Source organism: Cupressus sempervirens, chromosome 1 (assembly GCF_028749045.1).
Source record: "Cupressus sempervirens isolate cs-2001-9-10 chromosome 1, ASM2874904v1, whole genome shotgun sequence".
NCBI lineage: Eukaryota > Viridiplantae > Streptophyta > Pinopsida > Cupressales > Cupressaceae > Cupressus > Cupressus sempervirens.
Window position 1 is genome coordinate 11,745,562 of NC_143118.1, and position 22,741 is coordinate 11,768,302.

Sequence of the window (22,741 nt, forward strand, 5' to 3'; positions counted from 1 at the left end):
AAATATGAGATGTAAAACATAAGAGAGATAGATGACATTATTATTATTCATATTTTAAATTTTTTTTTGCCTTGCGATGATGTATTATATTCTTTTAATTGGCGAAGGAAATGACCTTTTGAACTAAGCTTCTAGATGGTGAATTCTGGAATAAATTCCTATGCGATTCTGGAGTTGAATTATATTGGATGGATCACCTGTAGAGAATGTCTCCAGTACAATTTTATTTCCGGATCAGTAAGAAGTATTTATTTAATTTATTTGCATTAGAGTTTTAATTTTTTATTAAGTTGTGTCCTTTATAAACGTTTTTAATTATTTTCTATAAATATTTTAATATTTGGATAAGTGGGCTGGATCGTTACTGCATTTTAAATTTGATAAACGTAAATATTGTGAAATATTTTATTGTTTCCATATTTATGTCTAATTTGCCTCGATAGGAGTTAAAGTGCATTTTACACTAGTCTAAATTGCTTTTATATAATTGATTCGTCGCATCCGAATTATTAAATTTGTTTATAGTTAAAATATATTAAACTTTATAAAGTTGTACGTTTCAACTAATAATACTGACTCTATTGCCCATTTAATTAGGCACTGGTCTTTTATTCTTAATTCATAATCCATACGCTGGCAAATGTTTCATTTTTTACCTTTGCAGAATTAATATATTCATCTGTTGCATTAATCTATATTTATTTTTTATTTAAAACGTTATTTCAATCATTTGCTTTTGTTCTCAATTCATAAATCACAAGTTTAAAGTTTTCCTATATTTCTTGCCATTTGGAAAACGTGTATTGTGTTCGCATTCTAATCGATCTGTTTTGAGTGTCTTGGATTTAAGTGTTTCATCCAGGATTGGGTACACCCGCCTCGGTCTTGCAGAGCCGGAAGTGCAGGGGATTTAGATCACATTGATCAATCCCGTCAAGTTGGCCTCAACCGGTTGGATATCCCAGCATCGAGCAGGCAAGGCTTGTAGGATTCCAATCTGCGGTTTTGGGAACCAACAGATCCAGCCCTCAAAAGTTGGTCAGCCATGCAACTCTGTTTACAGCAATCTAAGAGAGTCCAAATTGTTACTCATGGAATGTGAAATGTCTGTGTTTCTCAATGTAATGAGAGTTTAGTTTGTGTTTGTGTGGATGAGTTATTATTGGCATTTTGGGTTACTGTCGCCTTGAGGGCAAGTTAAGTTGCATTTGTTTTTTATTATGGAATATGTTGTCATCAGAACCCAAGGGCCCAGGTTGACGCTGACTTAATTTGATCTATAAATTTATAAATTTGTATTTGATAATTTATTAATATTTTTATATTTCTTAAATTATTATTTATATTAAATTTTATTTAATATAAACTTATATTTGTTGTGGTGTTTAAAAACAGAGCCAAGAGGCAAATCTATTTTTGAAGTGACATGACAATGTAATTATGTAAAATGTTGAAGATGGCTAATTAAATTGAAGGTTTGAGCCTCTAGCTCTTTGATTATGAATTTCAATAATCAACATACCAATTGCTTTTCCATAATAAGGGGTTCACTAAACACTTCAAGATTTGCACCGTTTCACCAAAATAGTTCAAATATTATTTTTAATTTAATTTTAATATAACATAAATTTCTTACCTTAGAGCTTGTGGCTGACTTGCTGGAAAGTCGAGATTTTTGAAGCAATTGGGATCTATTCTCCCGCACTCTTGATAAGCATATCTCTCTAAGCTTCAGCAAACAGTTATTTTTTCAATATCCTTTATCCAGGAGAAGACTCTAATTCATCAAAAAACTACATATTCAATACAGATAACCATACCTTCTCCTTCCACTGTGGTGGCCTAGTCTTCAAAGGACACCTCTTAGGTTGGTGGCCTTCCATTTCTACCTATAATCAATAAAGCTTCCAAAGAATAAATAAGGAGTTCTATTTAAAATAAATTTCAATAAAGGCCCAAGGACATCATTTCAAGACATTCATTCTATAGACTATATAAGCATCCGATTTAAAAAGAACAATATCACAGTTGAGTTTGCCTGTGAAAAATATTTTTTTTAAATACTGATTATCAATTTAAAAACAATTCAAATGAAAAATATGACTTTGATGATTGAGGGCAATCCATATACCAAGCATAAATAGGATTCAAACAAAACTCACTTTTCAAAAAGAAGAAAATCAAAGGGGGCAATATTTTCTAGATCCAAATTTTGCTACCTTAACTACCTAAGTTCTTTACTAAATAGAATTTCAATGAAAAGGTAAATGAAGAAAACAAACCATATACAATGATATGTTATCAAAATGATGAGCTGTAATAGAATAATGGCTAATTAGTTTTCCAGTGTTAACACAAGTGCATGTTTATAGGTTATTATACAAATTAACCATTTATTTTTTAAAGTTCCTTAGATCTTAAATCTAATGGACAAAATAATAGAATGTCAGAATGTTCTTATAATATAATATATCAAAGAATGTTGCCTATGCCTTGTTAACCAGTACTTCTCTTGTATAATTGACTATAGTGTGATCTCTAAACTTAGTTGCCTCAATACTGTGCTCAGTGTAGGGATAGTATGAGGTTCAACATAGACAAGGGTCCTTAGCAACAACAGATCAATGACCTTTAACAAGCTACTAGCAAGCTCACTTTGGACCCCTTCGATGGCAGTGGTAGTATCAATGCAAGAGCTTGGGTGCACAACTTGGACATTCATTTATTTCTTAAGCCCGTGCCAGCGAGTGAGGCGATTCAGTTTGCAATATAACATCTAGCGGGTGCTGCCTATGACTGGTGGCACCATGGCCTGATAACTCAAAATCATGGCCTTGTACACTCCTACGCAAATTTCACAGAGAGACTCATAACTACGTTTGACAAGAAGGATGTGAAGTTGAACTACAGGTATCTCACACTAGGGAAGTAGATAGGTCATGTTTAGAAATATATTAATGAGTTCTAACGTGAGGTAAATATGGGTATCTGAGATACCTTAAAAGCATGTTGTGATGCTTTTTATAGAGGGGTCGCTGGAGAGATTTAAGGGTTTGGTCTGAGCATTTATGCCCCAGACCCGTAACGAGGCTATTGAGACTACACTCAGACTTGATACTTCAACACTCATCATCTTATCAATAGGTTAAGAAGCCATTCAGGAGCTCCAAGACTTTCTAGAAGGCTCTCACTCAACACAAAGGCACCTTCACCTCTCAGACTAGATCAAGAGACTCATAATGAGATGAGGAGAAAGTTATGGTTTACTTGTAAGGAGCCATGGGAGCCTTGGGAAAGGCAAGACACACCTTATTAAGGTAAACTTTAATGTGGATGATGCGCATGTACAAGATAAAGAATCTGAGGTCAGTGATGCAGAGGATGAGCAGAAGGCACAACAAGTAGAGGTTGGTGATGATGATGCAGCAATTATGAGACAGTATGCTCCCTTTCGCCTTAAGGGAGTGATCAAGAGACAGCACACACCTTGTCTAGCAGATTGTGGGGCCACCCATAACTTTATAGATGAGGTTGCCAAACGTGGGTCAGAGGCAAAGGACTTTCCTTGGTTTAGTGTGATAATTGAGTATTTAGATGGATGACTATACTCTGATGGATGATTTTTATGTTGTGGAACTTGGGCAGATTGACACAGTTTTGGGTATCCAATGGTTGTAGTCCCTATGCAGATATGTTCAGGATTTCATGAAATACAGCTTGAGTTCATGTTAGATGGCAAGAAGATTGTGGTTAAGGTACTCTCTAATGGGGAGCCACTGGTAGTTTCAACACATAAGATGTAGTTATTGTTTAGACATAATGATGTGGCTTGGCGGCCCAATGTTCTATCTCTTCCAAGTCAGCCTCACAAGATGATTGTGAAGAGTACATGATTATACTAAAAATGGGGGTGGGGTTGGGGGGTTGAATCAGTATAATAATAACTTTTACCAATTTAAAATTTTTTATCCAAATAAGTTTTAATTCTAGAATCAACAATTATGCACATGAACACAATAACACAACATTTACGTGGAAACCCAATGCGGAAGAAAACTGTGACAATAAATGTTTTTATGTAAACTTTTTTCTTTCACAATGTACTGTAGGATTCAACCTACTGGAGGCTCCAACCCCTATGTTTATGAGCACCAACCCCCATTACTATCTTTGTGAGCACCAACCCACTGCACATAAACTTCTTTTCCACCTTTACTATGTTGCTTGCTTAAACTGATGATGAATACTTTAATTACTACCTTTTATACTTGTCTTTTATATTTCTGCTTCAAATCTGCATATTCCCTTTTGATTTGCACCTGTATGTTCTTTTTTAATGCCTTAATTACTTTTTACTCAAATATATATATATTTTTATCTCTGCTTCAGCAATCTGCTCTACATGCAATCCTTTTAAAATATAACTTTACATTCTTTTTCTTCCACAAGTATATTTGTTCTTCTATCTTCTCTGAACTGCTCACTACATCTACATATATCCTCTTTTTCTATCTGCTTACATTCCTTTTACCACCAATGATTTTCCTCTTCTCTTATTATATAATTTTTTCTTCTACACACCTCTTTTTACCTGCTGACTTCCTATTCTATTTCTTTGTTACTTCATTTCTTCACACCCACTTTCTCACCTCTCTCTCTCTCTCTCTCTCTCTCTCTCTATACATACGTACATACATACATACATATATATCTTTCACTTGTGTACTTGGTACCTATAATGATGCAGGTTGTGAAACTGTTTGGCTTTGTTGGATGCTTGGGGACATGCAAATGTCACCAACAAGACAGACCACTTTGTTTGTCAATAACGAAGGCATAATCAAGTTAGCACGGAATCCAATCTTCCATGAAGGAACCAAACATGTCGATATTCGCTATAACTACATATGACAGCTAGTTGAAGACGGGACAATAGACTTGCAATATGTTCCTACAATGGATCAAGCTGCAGACATTCTCACCAAGCCTCTTGGTTCTAATAAGTATGTCTAATTCAAAGGACAGCTTGGTGTCATGGATAGATTGACCATTAAGGGAGGGTATTACGATAATAAATAGCTTCTATTATTATCTATTATTATTTAATGGTTATCTATTTGTAATCCATTGTAAATATTAGAATGTTTCTAATAAAAAAGCTAGTATAGAAAGTTTCTATTTTTTATGATTGTTTCCTTATGTTTCCTTTCGTTTATCCATTTGTATATATTGATCTATTGACCGCTGTTAATAACACATTAATTATTTTATCATAATAATAACAATTTCATTAATGAGGTTAAAATGAATTAAAAAGAGTATGTTACCTCGCCCATGCCTTGAGTGCTAGTACAAGATAGGATGGGATTAGAAAGGATGCTTGGTTGCAACCTAGCCTCATTAATATTCCTTGTCTATAAGAAAGGATACTAATGCCACATAGGGTCACTAGGGGGCCAGATGTAACATCCCATTCTCCACGCTAGGCCTTATGGCTCCTTGTTGATCTATCTTTTCATCCGGAAAGGATAACGAAATTTATTTTGAGGATGCTACCCAGTCACAAGATTCTATTTGGTTTCATTGGGGAGATATTCAAGTCTGGAGCTTCCTTTAGTTAAGTCACTTTATTTTTATAAAGTTGATTTGTAAAGATACTTTATGACTTAAAGTCACTTTATGAGAAAAGTAATTTAAGTGACTAAAAGACAAAATTGGCTTTTATCCCACATTGCCTAGTTGTTTGCATTTCCCCTTATATCTAGGTTATAAACGCAAGGAGCTAAATTGGGAATGACACCACGAATATATGATTTTGCTAATGACAGGTTGCTTAAATGTGACCGGTTGCTCTTAAGGACAAAACCGCTTGAGGCAGATCTGAGAAGTTCGACGTAGCCCCAGCATCTCATTAAAGTTGTCGCTCACATTCAAGTAGTGAGTTGGCAAGGCGAAATTTTATTTCAATTGGCTCTACACTTAGAAGTAAGTTTGTGTAAAAAGAGTAGGCATTTGTGAGTTTTAATACAATTGGAAACCACAGGATAAGTCTTCAGTATATTTGGCAGTGAGGGTAGTGATCTATATCTGTTAATAGCATGTTAGCATGTTGTGAAGTTAGTGAGAATTTTGGCACATAACTAGAAGGAATGTGGTAACTATTGCATCCATCCAGATTCTTACTGTGATCAATACTAATTGATTTGACGTCCCCTTGGAGGGTGAGCATTCGATATATAACCATCTCAGACAGTACGTAACAACAAAAGCTACCGATAATCTTTTTTCCCCATTGCGGCGAGCTAGTTGGGCAGTTAAGCATGTGGGAGAAGATCATTCTACAGTCACATGGGAACTCTTACACTCTACAAATGATATAGTAGAAATCATGGGTGTAGCAGGCAGCATAGATTTTGCAGGAACATTAGAGGTCACGACAATAGGCACCCAAGACATGTATCAGCGGAAGAGAATACTCACGGTATATTGTCGAAGATCTGGTCATCTATAGCAGACCTAAATTTCTAGGCACGGCACTACTATGTGGACGTCATTGCAAAATTACAAGAGGGACCAAGCATAGTAATTAACCACATCGTCTATGTGAGATAACAACCACCTGGTGCGAGCTTGACACATAAACCACACAACTGTGGACTACATGGGTAGCAATCCCAATCGCGTTATCTCCAGGTTTCCCCTCATTGTATTATACTTCTCTCTTACATAAGAAGATATATTTATGTGTTTAGATCTTCTAATAGGATTGCATGAAGATTCCAAATAATTGTTGTCACTTAGCTTAAACCCACAAAGAAAATTGAATACAAGATTTTGTGCATTTTGGAGTTTTAGGTAATCTCATAATTGTTTTCCAAATATTTAATCTGTTGTACGTTGCCACTGCTATAAGGTTGGGAAAAATACTAGACACTTGGTTAAATGATTGGTATCGCTCTCTACGTTGTTTGCATTTGATCAATTATTTCTGTTACTCCCTGGGTTTCTATATTACAATGGTATCAAAGCCACAAGATCTATTGACTTGTGGGCAAGTTATTAAGTTGTAGGCTGGTTTAAACTGGAAAAATGTCAAATAGGCATGATGAGGAAACCTTATAAATTTAGTCACATCTGACCTAAACATGCAAAATCTTCAGATCAAATTGACACTGAGGAGAGTTATCCGGTTGATGAGGAGTTAACTTTTGGGACAAGCATACAAGTTGAATAAGGTGAATAGGTTGAATAGTTACAAACCATTCAAATGGCACACAATGGGAATGAACAAGAATGGGAAGTGGAGGAAATCTTGCAGGCTATTAGAGATGGACAGAATAATATCGCTACCGCACTTCAGCAGCTTCCAAGTGTTATGCAGTAGCTAGCTCTGACTCATAGAAGAGCATTGAGTCACCACAGTGGAGGTGGTAGTGTGGTAGGATCACCCCGTGCCATTATGGCCCCCACACGGAACAGTGACAAACCATTGATGCCCGTTTATAATGCAAAGGAAGAGGTAGCCCCACCCGTGGCACCAGGCTTACTTCTGGATAATGTTATGGCTATGTACGATGAATAGGATTTGTTCCCTGATCAGATTAAACAAAATTTGACCTTTGTTCAATACATAAATCAAAAAAGGAAGACAAAGAGACCATAGCAGGACAGAAGGCTTAGGGCACCAAATAGGGACTTGAAGCACACCATGAACAAATTATCTCTCCCCATTTTTTATGGCAAAAGTAAGACATCCGCTAGAGCTTGGATTCACAAGCTAGATACCTACCTGACACTTAAGCCCATGTCGGAGATAGAAGCCATTAGATTCGCCACAATGCATTTGGAGGGAGTAGCATGTGATTGGTGGCATCATGGGTTGGTCACCTAGGATCATGGTCTCATTACATCTTACGAGACTTTCAGCTCTAAGCTGATCACCCGTTTTGATAGGAAGGACATTGAGGTCTACTACAGGGATTTGGCACAGTTGCGACAGGGTGGATCTCTAGATGACTTCATTGATGAGTTCCAGCGGATTTCAACGATGGTTCCAGATATGACAGAACAACATAAGGTAATGTTGTTCACTAAGGGCTTACAGGACAGATTTATAGGTTTGGTCAAGGTCCTTAAACCAAACACTTTGGATGATGCTATTAAGATCGCTCATGATCTAGACTCACCATATTCGATACTACAGCCTCCTAAGAAACCTTATAAGGGGTTTAATTCGTTCCAGAAGAACAAGAATCAGCTTAAGACTTCCTCTCCCAGATTGGACTTTGAGACACGGAAAGAACTCGAGGAAGAAGCTATGCTTCACTTGTAGGGACTCATGCACATCAGATCACAAATGCCTTGGCAAAGCTAAAATACATTATGTCGAGGTTCTATCAGAAGAGGAAGATGAGCAACAAGGGGGTGGCGATGTTGATGGCAGCGATGAGGAAGAAAGTGAGGAGCAGCCTCCTAAAGAGAGGAAGAAGGAAACCACTCTGGGATAGTCTCTAATTATAGCTTCCCTTTCTAGCGATCCCACAGGTCACCCCTTTCGCTTGAAAGGCATAGTTAGAGGGCAGCGTATTGTGTGTCTTTTAGATACAGGGGCATCACATAACTTCATAAGCACGCGCTGGGTTTCAAAGAGAAATTTATAGGTTGATGACATACCTGAGTTCAAAGTTAGAGTGGCAAGAGGCAATAGATTGAGGTGCACAGGGAAAGTGCTAGGGCTTTCGATTCACTTTGATGACTTTCTTCTAGAGGTAGATTTTTATGTTGCTGATTTGGATGGATTAGACACCGTGTTGGGAAGATAGTGGTTGCAAACTATTGGCAGGTACACAGCTGATTATGATAAGATGCAGCTGGAATTCTTAAAGGATGGCCGACAAGTGATTCTCAAGGCCATGCTAGAGAGTGAACACAAGTTGATTTCAGCTCACAGGATGGAGGCTATTATGAGGCATGATGACATGGAGTGGGCAGTACACTATTTCATTTCCTCTAAAGCTACATTAGGTTCAGGACAGCAGCTTCAGGTTGACATTCAGCCAAAGGGTTTTTGAGGATATACCCCCAAGCGTTGCTCCAGGTAGACGGTTTAAGCATATCTTTGAGTTGGAGGAGGGTGCCAAACCCATCATTACCACTCCTTATTGCCATCCCATCGTTACCACTCCTTATTGCCATCCCAGGCACTATAAAGAAGAAATAGAAAGGACGATTAAGAAACTCTTGGACATGGGACACATCAAATCCAGTTCCAGCCCCTTTGCTTCTTCGGTAGTTTTGGTGAAGAAGAAAGATGGCACTCTTCGCATGTGTATTGATTACCGTGCTCTCAACAAGAGAACCATTAATAACAGGTATCATATTCCTCGCATTGATGAGTAACTAGATGAATTACATGGAGTAGTCTATTTTTCGAAAATAGATCTTAGATCTGGATACCATTAGATAAAGGTTCATGAGGAGGATATGCATAAGACAGCTTTTTGATGTCACTATGGACACTATTGAGTTCTTGGTTTTGCCATTTGGGCTCACCAATGCACCGGCCACATTTCAATCATGTATGAACCATATTTTTAGAAAACAGTTACGCAAGAGTGTGTTAGTATTTTTTGATGTTATCCTGGTTTTCAGCAGAACTCGAGAGGAGCATTTGCAACACCTAGATGAGGTACTTAGCATCATGGAGGAGCACTCATTGTCTGTGAAGGAGTCGAAGTGTGAGTTCGGATTGACTAATATTCTTTACCTTGGACACGTGATTGGTGCAGATGGGGTGAAGGTACACTAGGAAAAGATTCAAGCAATCCTGAATTGGCCACCTTTGAGGAGCGTATCAAATTTGAGGGGCTTCCTCAATCTTTCCTCTTATTACAGGAGATTTGCTAGAGACTTCTCTCAGACAACAACCCCCTTCATCAATCTCACAGGGAAAGGCGCATTCAGGTGAACAGATGATGCAGAGGTTACCTTTGATAAGCTCAAGAAGGTGATGAGCACATGTTTGATTTTGGCCCTTCCCGATTTCTCTCGACCTTTTTTCTAGAGTGTGATGCTTCAAGGAGCAGAATTGGTGTAGTTCTAATGCAGGATAGGCATCTAATAACTTTTGAGAGTCGAAAGCTCAAGGACGATGAGAGATTGTACTCCACTTATGACAAGGAAATGTTAGCCATTACACGCTTTAGCCAAGTTTAGACAATACTTGGTGGGTGGCAAATTCATGGTTAAGACGGACCACAACAATTTGCGATAGTTCTTAAAACAGAAGGATCTTAATGAAAGACAGCAAAAGTCGGTCAGCAAGATTCAAGCCTATGATTTTGACATCGACTATGTCAAGGGTAAGAATAATATAGTTGCTAATGCACTTTTCAGGAGACCTTCAATAGTAGAGTGTTGTGTCATTTCTGAGGTATCAACAAATTTGAAGTCTCAATTGTTGGTTGAGTATTCTAAGAATACTCAAGCTTGTCAAATCATGGATGGGCAACTCCAGTACAAGCAAGAACCCAAAGGGAACGAATACCAAAAAAGACAAGGAAGACATGATGCCTACGACCATCTTCTTCTCAAAAGTGAGGCGAATAAGTGATACCAATATCAGCACGGTGAACATGGTACAGTTGAAGGATAGATTGAAGGAAGGACGATCCCCCATGGCAAAAAAGATCTACAAGAGCGGAATTGTACATGCAACGGCTTTCCCTCCTACCTTCCCTTGTCCGAAATTGGTAATGGAGTGTGCATCCCAGTTTGATATTGTGACCAAATCCATCATTTTCGTTGAAGGTTGGCTAACATCAACAAACAAGTGGTTGAAGAACTATTCATTATTCCCCAGCATAGAGGCATGATGGTGATAATGATGGATCAAACAACCAAGTTCTTTCAGGGTAACCAGGAGGCCTACTTCATTCATCTAAAGTAGAATTGGTTACACCAAGGCAAGAAGGGAGTTACGAAGTCATCAAGGCTCACCCAGTCATATTTCAAACCAGAGTATGGCAATCTAATTGTCCTTCTCAGCCAAATCATGGGCATGGCTCAAGGTATGCAATTCGAGAACTGGATGTACTATTTTATTGATGAAATTGAAAATGGAAAGAGAAAGTTTGATTGGGCTAGAATTATAAGTGAAAATTTAGAGTTGCAACTAAGGACAATGCAAAACCAAAAGCAATTCTACATCGGATCCTATCTTTTTTATCTGATTGCGAGACTATATGAAAATCCTAGACTTAAGGCCTTAGGAGTGATTAGCAATGGTTCAGAGCAATATTTGGTGCATGAGTGCTATCCACAGCTTCATTTGCACAACACCAAAGACTATGAGATGTTTTATGACACCTTTGTCGTGAAGACAATAAGGATATTACAAGGGACACCTGCTAGAAAGCTCTCATCAGAAGCAGAAGCAAAGGTTAAGAAGTATGGGAGTTGGTTCATCCAATTTCGGCAATTCACATATATTAGAGTAGTAGGAAGTAGAATTTGTACCAAGAGACTTCCAAGGTACCCACCCGACAAGATAGTTTTGATGGAGTTGGCTAGGCAACTTGAGCATTATGACAAGATGGTGAAACTTAAGGATGAATTAGGGATTACCTTCTCATTTGAAATAGGCAATGATACTCGCCCAATCCTATCACCTTTGCAGCTACGGAGAAAGAGTGATATCATCTAGGATGGTATAGAGAAAGACAGGGATTTGATCCTAATGGTCTTATCAAGCCATCTCATGAAAACACATTCAAACAGACTCCTCCTATAGAAGATTTTTGGGCCAATGCACAGGATGACTTTCATGTGAGGAAGTTAGCTTTCTCAAGATTTTCAATGGGCGTGATGAGGGCAATCAAATGGAGAGGCCTTGATATTCCCGATCAACTAGAAGATGATGAAAATGTGCTAAGAGAAGATTATGATATAGTGGATAGAACAAAATTAGGTCCAATGGATTGGGATGATCATCAGGATCCTTCCTTAGAGGCAGTTACAAGGACAGTTGACCTACACACTGAGTCATGGTACAATGAGAAGTTAAGGATATTACAAAATCAAAAGGTACACCTTACTTATGAGAAGATGAAACCCGAGGAGGAAGGTCCAGCGGAGTCAGTCAGACAGAAAGGAAGGGGCAGTAGCCAGCAACAAAGAGTAGTTAAGAGCAGAAGAGAAATTCGGAGGTTAAGAAAAGTAAAGAATGTGAGGAACCTCCAGCAAAGAGACATAATGCAGCACCGTCAAGGGAGAGCATAATCAAGGCCAGGAGCCAAGAGGATAATACAAGTGGACAAGGGGCACAGTAGAGGTGAGCTCTGATTAGTAATCAAGTGGTTACAATAACAGTACCAGATACTCTCATCTCTCAGAGAACCAACATGGAGATGATATGACAATCACTAGTGAAGAGGAGGATAAGCCAATTGCTATTGAGGAAATAAGCCAAGCGCTCGATGTCATTGGTGATGCTTTGTTAGCTGAACCGAATCCAAATTTGGGGAGATGCACTACACCACTATGGTTAAGGCAAATGCTTATGCCAAGAGGCGAGGTGGTGAATGTCTGAACAGTTGAAGATATTCAAGGGTTAGTGGAAAAGGAAGATAGCAAGAAACAAAAACAAATTGCAAAGACGACGGCAAAGGTAATCAGAAGCGATGATGAGGGTCACCGAAAAGTTCAGATTACTATACCAAAGGTTAGCAAAGCAATGGATGAGATTGTAGCCTAGGAGTGTGAGATAGTAAAGCATAACTTGGGAAGAATCACGGACGACATGAAATGTGAGGAGATCCAGGAAGGCATGGTTTCAATTAGAGAAAGGTTGAGGAAGGCAAACGAAAGGATTGTAAAGTTGGGGCCGAAAACAAGTATAGAGAGATTGCCAACCTATTCAACAGTTACATCAGGCAGCCCTGCCACAAGATAGTGGAAGCAACATAGAAGAGATATTGGCTCAGCTGTGCGAAATCAAAGATTGGATCAATGAAATAATTCAAGATGGGCAAAATTTCTTGCCTTCCTTTATTTCGACGTCCAGGTCATTGATGGCTATTAGAGAAAAATTCAGAAAATTTGAAGAGTGGAAGGATTTCCTTCTAGTCAAGGACTAGGCCATTCCCAGGCTACAGGCATTTATTGAGCTACGAAAGAGATATTTGGAGAGGGCCAAGTTGGTGGATTACATATAATTACACATCTTCATGCAATGCATCCTCTCCAACTACAAACATGAAAGAAGAAAAAGAAGAGGGAAGAGAAGGAAACAATCCTAAAGGGCCTTGTACTTGACGATGCATTCCAAATGCTCAAAGGATCGGAAGTTTATGTACTGTGTACCTCTGCATTCACTTTGATAACCATGGTGTTGCATCTTTTGATAATCTCTAACTCTCTTTGATGAATTGTCCATTGTCATTTGAAAACTTGATGTGATCCTGCTTTTCTCGCTGAAGTTGTCATGAATTCTCCTTTGTAGATTGGCACATTTTGGATTCTTTGACACTTTGAAAACCTTCTTGACAATGTCCAGATGTAAACTCAAAACAACTTTCCATCAGCACCTTTAACCTTCTTTTTTTGAAGTAAAGTGCTTGGTGCATGGGAATGCGTGCAAATGGAGATTGTTGATTTCCAAAATGTGACTTAGGCTTTCAAGATGTCATTGCATGGAAAATGGATTACATGTAAATGCAACATGTAATGAGGAATGAAAAGTGAGATGACATGCGAATGTGGATGGTGGACGAGCTTTTGCATGTAAGTGCAAATGGAAGAGATGCAAAGCATGTAATGACATGGGAAGTGGGAAAACATTTATTTGCTCATGGAGGCGTAAATGCATATGGAGAGGCGAGAATGAAAATGGAAGCGAAAAATGGGATTACATAAATGTGTGGATGGTGAATGAGATGAAAAACATGTAATCGTATTTGTCGGATGACATGTGAAGTGTTGTGACATGGAAAATGGAAGTGAAACGTGATGATGCTTTCACATGAAGTGAAGCAAAAACAAGTTATTGGGAAAGAACTTGTAACTTCTCCAAAGTGGAGAAAACTGGCAAGCAATCACAAAACACAAAACACAAAAGAAACAACGTACCTTCGGAAAATAACTCAAACATGCCAAGATGCAATACACTTCAAAGCTCAAATTTGAAATTGGGACTTGTTTACCATACAGGTAAAGAAAATGAACACATACAGACAATGAACACGAACAGCAGAATTATATTCGCAATAGTAGATTAATGATTCTTTACAATGATCCCAAACGGGATATAAATACTACTGCCGAACCTTCCCGAAGGAGTTCGTCGGCCACAATTATTCTATCCGTTACAAACTATTTACCGCCGGACCGTCGGCTACAGAAACATCGTCGAACCATCGGCTACAGAAACACCGCCGGACCGTCAGCTACAAAAACATCACCGGACCGTCGGCTACAGGAACACCGCCAGACCGTCGGCTACAGAACATCGACAGACCGTCAGCTACAGGAGCACCGCCGGACCGTTGGCTACAGAAACATCGCCGGACCGTCGGCTACAGAATACAAAATACCGCCGAAACCATCCAGTCGGCTAACACCATCCCCCCCAAAAAAGAAAAGTCGTCTCCTGACGACTGACAATATCTGAGACAAATTAGCAAAAAATACATTTACAGAGTGACTACAACAAGAGAAATCTGCTTCCAACACATCACTGTCACCTTCGTCCCGTGCCTATAGCCTCTGCTAACACAACACTGTCTCCTCAAGCTGACCTTGATAGCCACCTGTGCTGCTTTCTCTGTTTTCAATTCCTCGGTACCCTGAGCCAAGTGTCGCTGCACTGCCTCCAACTGGATGATCAGCTCCTCCTGAGCTCTCTACGCATCCACCAAGACAGCCTCACAGCCAACACCTGCTCCCACTGCCTCTGGTACACAGAAAGTCCATGCCTGCAGCAACTTCAACTCTTCTCAACTGGTCAGACTCCCATGACTGATATCCACCACGACTGGGGGTCTAGGGGGCAACGCCCCCGACGGGGTCGAGGGGCAGCGCCCCTCGCCGCCAAGACCAAATTAACACTTCGCAACCCACACAGAAATGCACGGAACACACCATTTCTGTCATTATTTGCCGATTCTGCACTCTTTCTGGCAACCATGGATGCGTCCCCTTCCCTTTGGCATCATTTGTCACTCATTCTGAACAACTTGATTTTGTCGTCGTTTTTTTTTTTTTTTTTTTAAACTTATTTTTGCTTGCTCTACAATCCACCACAAATCCCTCTGTACAGAAATTCTTCTCCTTCTGGTAGAACAAGCACTCTTCTTTATGTCTCTGTTTCCCGCGGAAGTCTGGCTGGAGGAGGGAATGGAGTCTGGCGGGAATGGTTTTTTACCCATGACCTTTCTTTCCTTACCCGCGGCCTATCTTCTCCTCCCTGCGGCCTATCTTCTCCTACCCGCGGCATTTTCTTTCCTTACCCGCGGCCTTCCTGTCGTCGCCTGCGGTCTTTTCTCTTACCGTCGGAGGCTGCTAAAAATTCTGGCGGAAATGATTGTAAGCCCGCAACTATCGTTGGCGGAGGATGCGAAAAAATTTTGTGCCCGCGGGACTTTCTCACCCGCGGACAGACTCTGCCCGCGGGGCTTTTTCCACCCGCGGACAGACTCTGCCCACGGGGTCCTCTTTCCACCCGCGGACAAACTCTGCCCGCGGGACTTTTTTCACCCGCAGACAGACTCTGCCCGCGGGGTCCCTTTTTTTTTTTTTTGTTGTTTTTTTTTTCTTCCTCCTAAAAGAAATCAAATAACAAAGGTAACTCCATTTTGCCTCCAGGCGTCGCCATTCTGCAACAACGATGGAGTCAGCTGGCCATCTTGTGACAGTGACGGAGTCTTCCTGGCACCATATATTTTGAATTTGGATCTGTTGACTGTCGGAGGTACTTTCTGCCCGTCCAAAGTTGATAATCTGATCGCTCCATTATCGCCGACCTTCCGAATTTGATATGGTCCAACCCATCTGCCCTTGAACTTTTCCACTTTGATTTCATTCTGACCGTCGTACGCCTTACGTTTGTTCTGTGCCACCCCCGTCGCCCACTGTGCCTGTGGTCGTCACGCAACTGGATTATTTCTTTGCTGTCGGTGCCCTTCCACTAATCTTACGCTGCGGTGTAACCTTTTCTTTCCGCGCGGTCTATTCACCATGTACCGAACAGTAGGATCTTTCGTTTTTCTGTGTTCAAACTGTATGTTCTTCTCCTCAGCTTCAGCCTTGGCAGCTTTTCCTTCTTCTGCTTCCCTGCATTCCTCCGGACATTCGTTTTCCTCCTTTTTCTCATGTTCGTCGACCGTTAACATATTGCAGCTCGGAAAGAGTTCGTAGTCTTCTATCTGCCAGTGGTAAAGGCCATTCACCGAGTTCAGGTTGTCGTCATTCGATCCTCCGTCAAGTCTCAATACTCCTTCTTCATCCGGTTCCATTCTCCTCTTTCCTTCATCATCACTCTTGCCTTCACTGTCAGAATCTGACAATGCTGCCTCCTCGCCAACCATTTGCGTGTGCAGGTCAATTATGAATCTTTTGCCTCCGCGCTCCATTGATAGGGTATTGTGTTTCCAATCATGTTTTACTTTTCCTTGCACCAACCAATCTCGTCCCAAAATAGCATCATATCCTTTTCTTTTCAATGGAATAACCACAAAATCCAATAAAAATGGTTGCGTACCAATAGTTACCGTTTGTGCCCTTAAGGTTCCCAACGGTTTGATCCCGTGCTGGTCCGCCGTGAGTAACTGGAATGTGGGTGGCCACAGCGTCGGCTTTCCCAACTTCTTCCAAGTATCCTCAGGCAAGACATTCACGCCGGACCCTCCGTCAACAATTGTCTCTGTCAAAACATTTCCCAAAATCCCCATCTCGACGACCGCTGGATGTCGTCCAGAGGTGAGTGCCAGCAGCATTGGGTCTGTTGCCGTCGCTTCTCTACTGTCCCTTCCTATGTCCTCCGTTGCTTTCAGAAACGGTGTATGATTCAGAATGGTCGTCCGTAACTGGGGCATTGTGAGAAGGAGGTCACTTATCTTGACCGGTATCTCCATTTGTAAGATCTGTCGTACAATGTTTTGTTCTGCAAAGTTCCTTGCCAAGGTGCCGGTGATATCCTTCAATTGAGATGTCCCCGCCGACGATGCCTTTGCAATGTCCGCCTGTGCTTCCCCCACTTTTCTCTTTTCCTCCGCTTGCCTCCGTGTAATTGCCAGAACCTCCTCTACATCCGTGCCAACAGTGATCAAGTTTACTCCAGCCTTTGGACACTTGGAATCTTCGTGATCGTCGGGTCCGCACCATCTGCATAATAATTTCGGTGTGTTTGCCGCTGTACAATCCCGCGCAAAATGACCCCACAAATTACATGCTCGGCATTGAACGATCGGCCGTCCGTTTGCATCATACAGAGTTCGACTTCGGCTCCCATTATTATTGTTATTATTTTGTCCTCTGTTATTATTCCTGTATCCTCCAGATGTAGCACCGACAATATTTGTGTTTCCGCTAATACCCGACGGGGAAGCCTCCTGTGTGAGAAACACCTGCGGAGATCCTCTTGTCTTCATGTTAAAGGGGCACTCCTTTATCGAATGGCCCATGATCTGACAAATGTTACAGAATTGGTTCTTTGGACACGATCCTTTAGTATGCACGTCTGTCTTACACTCCGTGCACCATAGCTCACTGCCTTTTGGCTCCTTCTGCATGTTTTTAAATTCCTTCATCATGCGAACCATATCCTTCTGTAGGCACGAACCTTCTTGCTGCTGCCTTCGTCGTCGCTACTATCATCTCCGACAGGCTCGTCGTCATCAGAATCAGAGGAGCTAGTTTTCTTCTTCTTTGTCTTCTGCTCACTTTCAAGGTCCAGTGCTCTGTTATACGCGTCCACATATGATGACGGTGGCACAATTTTCATTTTCCTCCGCAACTTCGAGCGTAGGCCGTCCACAAACCACCTTTTCTGCAATCCGTCTACTGGCTTGCTTTCCATTTTGTTTATTAAGTCTTTCAATCTCCTAGCGTAGACACGGACAGTTTCGTGCTTCCCTTGCTTGGTATTGAAAATTTTCGCTACGATTTCATTATCATCCCGCAAGAGTTTAAATTCCGCCAAGAACTCCTTTTTAATGTTATCCCATGTATCCAGCTTCTGCAGATCGATATTCGAAAACCAATCAATCGCGACACCCCGTAGGGTTGCCGGAAATTGCCTGGCCCATTCGTCGGCATCTATGATTCCATTTGCCCGCCAGATTGTCTCACATGTCTTACAATGTCGGCGGGGGTCGGTTGTACCATCGCCTTCAAATTTCAGTAATTTTTCTTTGGGTCCTGCCATAACTCTGGAGGTCTACACTCCTACAGTGGTTGGCACTCCCACACGGACAGTCTGGACTCACACCGGCGGTCTGCACTCCCACACTGGCAGTCTGAACTCCCACACCGGCGGTCTGCACTCCCACACTGGAGGTGTCGACAGCTACAACCCTTGGTGAAGACGGAGGATCCTCCGAAATTGTTTCCCGCGGAAGTCTATCCTGGACGAAGAGGTCACTCCACGCTCGTGCTCCGTCGGCACTACGAGCCGTGCGAGTTGATGCTCTCCCGTCTGAAGTTTCTTCCCTCGGCGAACACAAATTCAAGAACTCCTCCCGTGCTTCTTCCACCAACTCTACCCGCTGTCGAGTCTCCTCCAACAATTCCTCCGCACTTCGGTTTCCGTCGGTAATCTTCTGGAATCTCCGTCGGCGTTCGGCTTGCTGTGCCAGAATTAAATTCTCTTGCCCAATACGGATTCCATCTTTTCCCTTCGCCTTATTCCAATCCTTGTTAAGCTGATTTGGCATTAATCTTCATTACTCCCACCTTCCAGATTCATAAGGCAACGGCGCCAAATGTTTACCGTACAGGTAAAGAAAATGAACACATACAAACAATGAACACAAACAGCAGAATTATATTCGCAATAGTAGATTAATGATTTTTTACGATGATCCCAAACGGGATATAAATACTACTGCCGAACCTTCCCGAAGGAGTCCGTCGGCCACAATTATTCTATCCGTTACAAACTATTTACCGCCGGACCGTCGGCTACGGAATACCGAAACACCGCCGGACCGTCGGCTACAGAAACACCGTCGAACCGTCGGCTACAGAAACACCGCCGGACCGTCGGCTACAGGAACACCGCCAGACTGTCGGCTACAGAACATCGGCGGACCGTCGGCTACAGGAACACCGCCGGACCGTTGGCTACAAAAACATTGCCGGACCGTCGGCTACAGAATACAAAATACCGCCGAAACCATCCAGTCGGCTAACAGGACTTGGGAAAGAACCAAAAACATGAAAATGAATAAAAACTTCATATTTAAAGGAAAAATGCACTTTCCATGGCAAAGATTTTCACAAATGGCAACCATCAAGTAATTTCATGCATAAAATCAGCAAGATAAGCATGAATTAAATAGCAAGGAGGAATAAGTCCACTTACATGAAGATTAAGTGTCAAATATGAAGGAAAAAGATGCTCCAATGTTTGAAAAATTCTTCAAAAATGGTAAGACCTTTTCCAACTTTGCAAATTCGAATGGGATAGGGTAGCAAACAAAGGATTCTTGTTAGAAGATGCCAAAATGTGCCCTAAAAACACCCCAAGATCCAACGTTTTGAAGGTTCATGCTTGCAAGTTATTTTTGGCAAAAAAACATTTTTTCTCATGTAGTAAGATCAAAACGTCTTGATCATTAAACCTCAAAACATGAACTACAATGCAATGTAATCCCCAAAATATGCCAAATCGATTTGGTTGGGAGGAAAAACATGCATTAAAAATGAATTTTTTTGCAAATTTCTTCAAAAACGTGATCCATTATGAAATTTTCAAAAACATTTTTGAAGTAAATGAATCCATTTTAGAACCAAGGAAACTCATTGCCATTCAAAAACGTTTCAAATGGAACAAATCCCATTCAAATCCATTGAGAAAAACTCAAGTTATGAGCAAAAATGAAGGTATTTGGAGTTTTTCTTCAAAAACGTGCACTAGGATTGAGCTCCAAAAACAATTTTCAGCATGTTCAATCCCATTCTTGATGCAGAGAAAATCATTGCCAAAGAAAAATGTCTTCAATGAAGAAGATTTTATGCAATTCCACCCAAAAAATCTCAAGTTATGAGCAAAATTGGGTTCTTGAAGGCCAAATGCATGCTTTCCTTTCAAAATCGGACTTTTTGGAATGCATAGCATATTTTAAAACATGTTTTCCTTCAAAATCAGACATTTTTAGGTGCATGACATGTTTTAAAATATGCATCAAGTGAAAATAGGACCTTTTTGGGTGCATAACATGTTTTAAAACATGCAAGTCATCAAAATCGGACCTTTTTGGGTCACTTGCATATTTTAAGTTACATCTCACTTTTTAGATGCAAAAACATGAAAACTTCACTTTTAATGCAATTACATCAAAAAGGTCCACTTATGATGAACTTTTGATGTAATGACATCAAAAAGGTCCACCAAAGTAAACTTTATATGCAATGGCATGTAAAAAGTCCACTTTTGATGGATTTTACATGTTATTGCATATAAAATGTCCACTTATGAAGTCTTTAAGTCATTTAATTCACTTAAAAATATAAAAATATTACAAAATGGGTCAAAAACAATATTTATTTATCATATTATGAAATATAATACACAAACATAATTTTAAAGTAACATTTAGATGAGCATTTGATTTTCAAAACCAAAAATTGAAATGAAACTATATAGTTATATAGTTACTTTAAGTGAAAAATTAAAAAGTAACTCAACTTAAAATTATAACATAAAGTGCACTATAGTCACTTTAAGTTATAAATTTAAAGTAAAAGTAACTTAAAAAAATAACAAAAAGTGAATATAATGTTATATTTTTCAGGAAGTGAATGTCAAATTGAAAATATAACATTATATTTTTAATTCGTGCTGTTGCACCTAAAATGTCCACTTTTGAGGCACTAAAATGGGCATAACTCTTGACTGACAACTCCGATTGACCTCTAGGCTAGACCGAATCGAAGGGAAAAATGAAAGGCATGACATGAGCAAAACCAAAGGACTAAAAACAAGCAAACACAAACTCAAAAACAAAGAACGAATGATGAAGGCTTCAAAAATCATGCAAAGGCTCGACAGAAAGCAAAACGAAAAGACTTGACAAAGGCCTTCAATAAAACAATTTGATATTTGAATCAAAATGGATCAATCGATCAATATTAAACAATTAAATATCAAATTCAAGCTTAGAGAAACGCGAAACTAGCTTGAAAAAGTTTCGTGCTATTACCAACATTTTGTGGTGACAAAATGCAGGACAACATTTCTTGCCTCAAGAAGTCAATTGGTCAGCATGTAGTTCCCTCCATTGAATTGCCCCCACTTGATGTGGAAGGGAAGCTAGTTTTGGTTCTAGCAATGGTGATTGAGATCAAAAAAAAGAAGTTGTGTAATAGGTCCATCAAGGAGTATCTAATTAGCTAGAAGGATTTTCCATATGAAGATGCCACTTGGGAGAGTGAATCAATCCTGCAACATCTAACACTGAGATTGCTTGAGGGAAAGCAATCTCGGGAAGGGAGGACTGTAATGTCCCCTTCTGCGGAAGGACTGTAATGTCCCCTTCTCCGCACTAGGCCTTATGGCACCTTGTTGGTCTATCTTTCCACCCAGATAGGCTAATGGCATTTATTTTGAGGATGCAAGCCAGTCACAGGATTCTATTTGGTTTCGTTGGGAAGATATTTAAGCGTAGAGCTTCCTTTAGTTAAGTCACTTTATTTTTATAAAGTTAATTTGTAAAGTTACTTTATGACTTAAAGTCACTTTATGACAAAAGTAACTTAAGTGACTAAAAGACGAAATTGGCTTTTATCCCGCATTGCCTAGTTGTTTGTATTTCGCCTCATATCAAGTTTATAAAGGCAAGGAGCTACATTGGAATTGACACCACGAATATATGATTTTGGTAATGAAAGGTTGTTTAAATGTGACTGGTTGCTCTTAAGGACGAAAACCCTTGAGGCAGATCTAAGAAGTTGGACGTAACCCCAGCATCTCATTAAAGTTGTCGCTCAGATTCAGGCAGGAAGTTGGCAAGGTGAAAGTTTGTTTCAATTGGCTCTACACTCAGAAGTATGTGTAGCAAGAGTAGGCATTTGTGAGTTTTAATACAGTTGGAACCACAGGATAAGTTTTCAGTATATTTGGCAGTGAGGGTAGTGATCTATATCTGTTAGTAGCATGTTGTGAAGTTAGTGAGAATGCTATCACGTAACTTGAAGGAATGTGGTCACTGTTGCATCCATCCAGATTCTTACTATGATCAATGCTGGTTGGTTTGGTATCCCTTAGAGGGTGAGCATTCGATATATAACCATCTTAGACAGGACGTAACTTGAGAAGCTACCGATATTCCTTTTTCCCCATCATGGTGAGCTAGTTGGGTGGTTAAGCGTGTGGGAAAAGATCCTTCTACAGTCACATGGGAACTCTTAAACTCTACGAATGATATAGCAAAAATCGTGGGTGTGGTAAGCAACGTCCATAAATTTTGCAGAAACATCAGAGGTCATGGCAATAGGTACCCAAAACCCATATCAATGGACGAGA

General features: G+C 40.2%; 1 protein-coding gene across 8 annotated transcripts in view; it reads right to left on the minus strand.

The window, feature by feature from the left end:
• LOC149575907 (RPA-interacting protein A) overlaps window positions 1–22,741 on the minus strand; it is a 147,322-nt gene that overhangs the window by 100,600 nt on the left and 23,981 nt on the right. For 4 of the 8 annotated variants that reach the window (XR_016360270.1, XM_089815932.1, XM_089815929.1 and 1 more), the window contains exons 3-4: window positions 1,821–1,885; window positions 1,637–1,729 (exon numbers count right to left, since the gene is read on the minus strand). Coding sequence is in view for 7 of the 8 variants with exons in the window: in XM_089815932.1 (XP_089672058.1) it covers window positions 1,637–1,729; window positions 1,821–1,885 (158 nt within the window). In the remaining variant the exon portion in view is untranslated. Of the gene's footprint in view, window positions 1–1,636; window positions 1,730–1,820; window positions 1,890–22,741 lie in introns of all 8 variants that reach the window. The other 4 variants (XM_089815945.1, XM_089815938.1, XM_089815948.1 and 1 more) reach the window with 1 other exon arrangement.